At 51.6% G+C, this 2,803-nt stretch overlaps 1 protein-coding gene across 1 annotated transcript; it reads left to right on the forward strand.

The window, feature by feature from the left end:
- Positions 1 to 612: 612 nt before the first annotated feature.
- Positions 613 to 2,598, forward strand: LOC311033478 (endoplasmic reticulum chaperone BiP-like; the record flags this gene model as incomplete). Its single annotated transcript, XM_084040989.1, has 1 exon — positions 613 to 2,598. The coding sequence occupies one exon, from the start codon at positions 613 to 615 to the stop codon at positions 2,596 to 2,598; it is 1,986 nt and encodes a 661-aa protein (XP_083897115.1).
- Between the last annotated feature and the right edge of the window lie 205 nt (positions 2,599 to 2,803).

The raw sequence follows: 2,803 nt of genomic DNA on the forward strand, positions 1-2,803 counted from the left end.
CCACCTCAGACTCTAGTTATTACAAAACATACACTTACCACTTCAACCATATATATATATACTTTGGCTATTTGAAAATAGCAGATCTACACAGTCACAACGCGTCACATTACGATGCATTGTGAGCTTGTAGATCTGCTATGTTCATTTTACATGACATTTTAGACCTTGAGGAACAGGACATTTAGATGCCAATACTTTTGTACTTTTACCCAAGTACATTTTGATTACTGGACTTGTACTCGTAACAGAGTATTTACATTGCAGTATTGATACTTTTACTTGAGTAAAACATTGAGAGTACTTTTTCCACCAGTGGCCATGATAAGGCTTATGCAAGTCGACGCATGTTCCCCCATGCCGTCTATGCTCTTTCCAAATATGGACGTTATGACATCATGACAACATCGTGCCTATACGTCATTACAAAAGTGTATAAAAGCGCAGATGGCAGGAGACTCAACTGATTTTGTGGACATAAATCAGTGGTTCAATCACCAGAGTGTCTAGAGAGCATTTTGTTAAAGACAAAAGCGCATCTTACTCTTTAGTTTGGTAAATCTTAAGAGCTGTATTATCTCTTAAAGGAAGCTGAGCAGACAAGAGTATAGCATGAGGCTCTTGTGCTTACTGCTTCTGCTGGTGGCCAGCTCCGTGTTTGCTGCCAGCAATGACAAGGAGAATTTTGGGACGGTGGTTGGGATTGACCTGGGGACCACCTACTCGTGTGTTGGAGTGTTCAAAAACGGCCGCGTTGAGATCATCGCCAATGACCAGGGAAACCGCATCACACCGTCGTACGTGGCCTTCACAGCCGAGGGCGAGCGCTTGATCGGCGACGCCGCCAAGAATCAGCTGACCTCCAACCCGGAGAACACGATCTTCGACGCAAAGAGATTCATCGGCCTCGCTTGGGGCGATTCCTCCGTGCAGAAGGACGTCAAGTACCTGCCGTTCAAGGTTCTTGAAAAGAAGACCAAGCCCCATTTTCAGGTGGAGATCAGCAGTGGACAAAAAAAGACCTTTACTCCAGAGGAGATCTCTGCAATGGTGCTGACTAAGATGAAGGAGACGGCCGAGGCTTACTTGGGAAAGAAGGTCACACATGCCGTGGTCACTGTCCCCGCTTATTTCAACGATGCACAGCGTCAGGCCACGAAGGATGCCGGCGTCATCGCCGGACTGAACGTCATAAGGATCATCAACGAGCCGACCGCCGCCGCCATCGCCTACGGCCTCGACAAGAAGGAGGGAGAGAAGAACATTGTCGTGTTCGACCTCGGCGGCGGCACCTTCGACGTCTCCCTCCTCACCATCGACGACGGCGTGTTCGAAGTGGTCGCCACCAGCGGCGACACTCACTTGGGAGGTGAAGACTTCGACCAGGCCGTCATGGAGCACTTCATCAGGCTCTACAAGAAAAAGACCGGCAAAGACGTGCGCAAGGACAACCGCGCCGTGCAAAAGCTACGCCGCGAGGTCGAGAAGGCCAAGAGGACCCTGTCCTCACAGCACCAGGCCCGCGTGGAGATCGAGTCCTTCTTCGAGGGCGAGGACCTCTCAGAGACATTGACCCGCGCCAAGTTCGAGGAGCTCAACATGGAGCTGTTCCGTTCCACGATGAAGCCCGTGCAAAGGGTGTTGAACGACGCCAAGCTGGAGAAGTCCGACATCGACGAGATTGTCTTGGTCGGAGGCTCAACCAGGATTCCTAAAATCCAGCAGCTGGTGAAGGAGTTCTTCGACGGCAAAGAGCCTTCCAGAGGCATCAACCCCGACGAGGCTGTGGCTTACGGAGCTGCTGTGCAGGCCGGAGTGCTGTCCGGAGAGGAGGACACCGGCGACGTGGTTCTTCTTGACGTTTGCCCCCTGACTCTCGGCATCGAGACTGTTGGAGGAGTGATGTCCAAACTAATCCCCAGGAACACTGTGGTGCCCACAAAGAAGTCCCAGACCTTCTCGACTGCCTCTCACAATCAGGCCCTCGTTACGGTCAACGTCTACGAAGGCGAACGTTCCCTGACCAAGGACAACCACCTGCTGGGCAGCTTTGGTCTGAGCGGCATCCCTCCTGCTCCTCGCGGGGTCCCCCAGATCGAGGTCACCTTCGAGATCGACGTCAACGGCATCCTGCGCGTCTCTGCGGAGGACAAGGGTACTGGCAACAAGAACAAAATCACCATCACTAACGAACAGAACCGCCTGACACCAGAGGACATCAGGCGCATGGTGGACGAGGCCGAGCACTTTGCCGACGAGGACAAGAAGCTGAAGGACCGCATCGACGCCCACAACGACCTGGAGAGCTACGCCTACAGCCTGAGCGCCCAGATCGGTGACAAGGAGAAGCTCGGCGGCAAGTTGTCCGTTGAGGAGAAGGAAGCCATCGAGAAAGCCGTGGCGGATAAAATCAAATGGATGGAGTCTCACCAGAACGCTGCCCTGGAAGACTTCCAGGCCAAGAGGAAGGAACTGGAAGAAGTGGTGCAGCCCATTGTTAGCAAGCTTTATGACGGAGCGGCTGGCTCTCAACCTGACAGTGGAGAGGGCGAGCAGGAGAATAATAGCCATTATAATTATGAAAGGGATGAGTTTTAGGCGAGTAGTGGCACTGTACATAATCAGGGTTTGATTTGTTCGGGGGCTTTTTTTTTGTAACCACTTAAGTCTTGTCTATGTACAAATAGTGAAAATAGCTGATATGCAAGCTCACAATGTGTTGTGAATCGCCATTCACACCCACTGAATGGCGTGTCACCCATTCAAACCTTTTTAAAAGTCCCTAAATTGTCACTTAACTGCC

The sequence above is a fragment of the Gymnoscopelus microlampas genome (assembly GCF_963454915.1).
Source record: "Gymnoscopelus microlampas genome assembly, chromosome: 18".
Taxonomy (NCBI): Eukaryota; Metazoa; Chordata; class Actinopteri; order Myctophiformes; family Myctophidae; genus Gymnoscopelus; species Gymnoscopelus microlampas.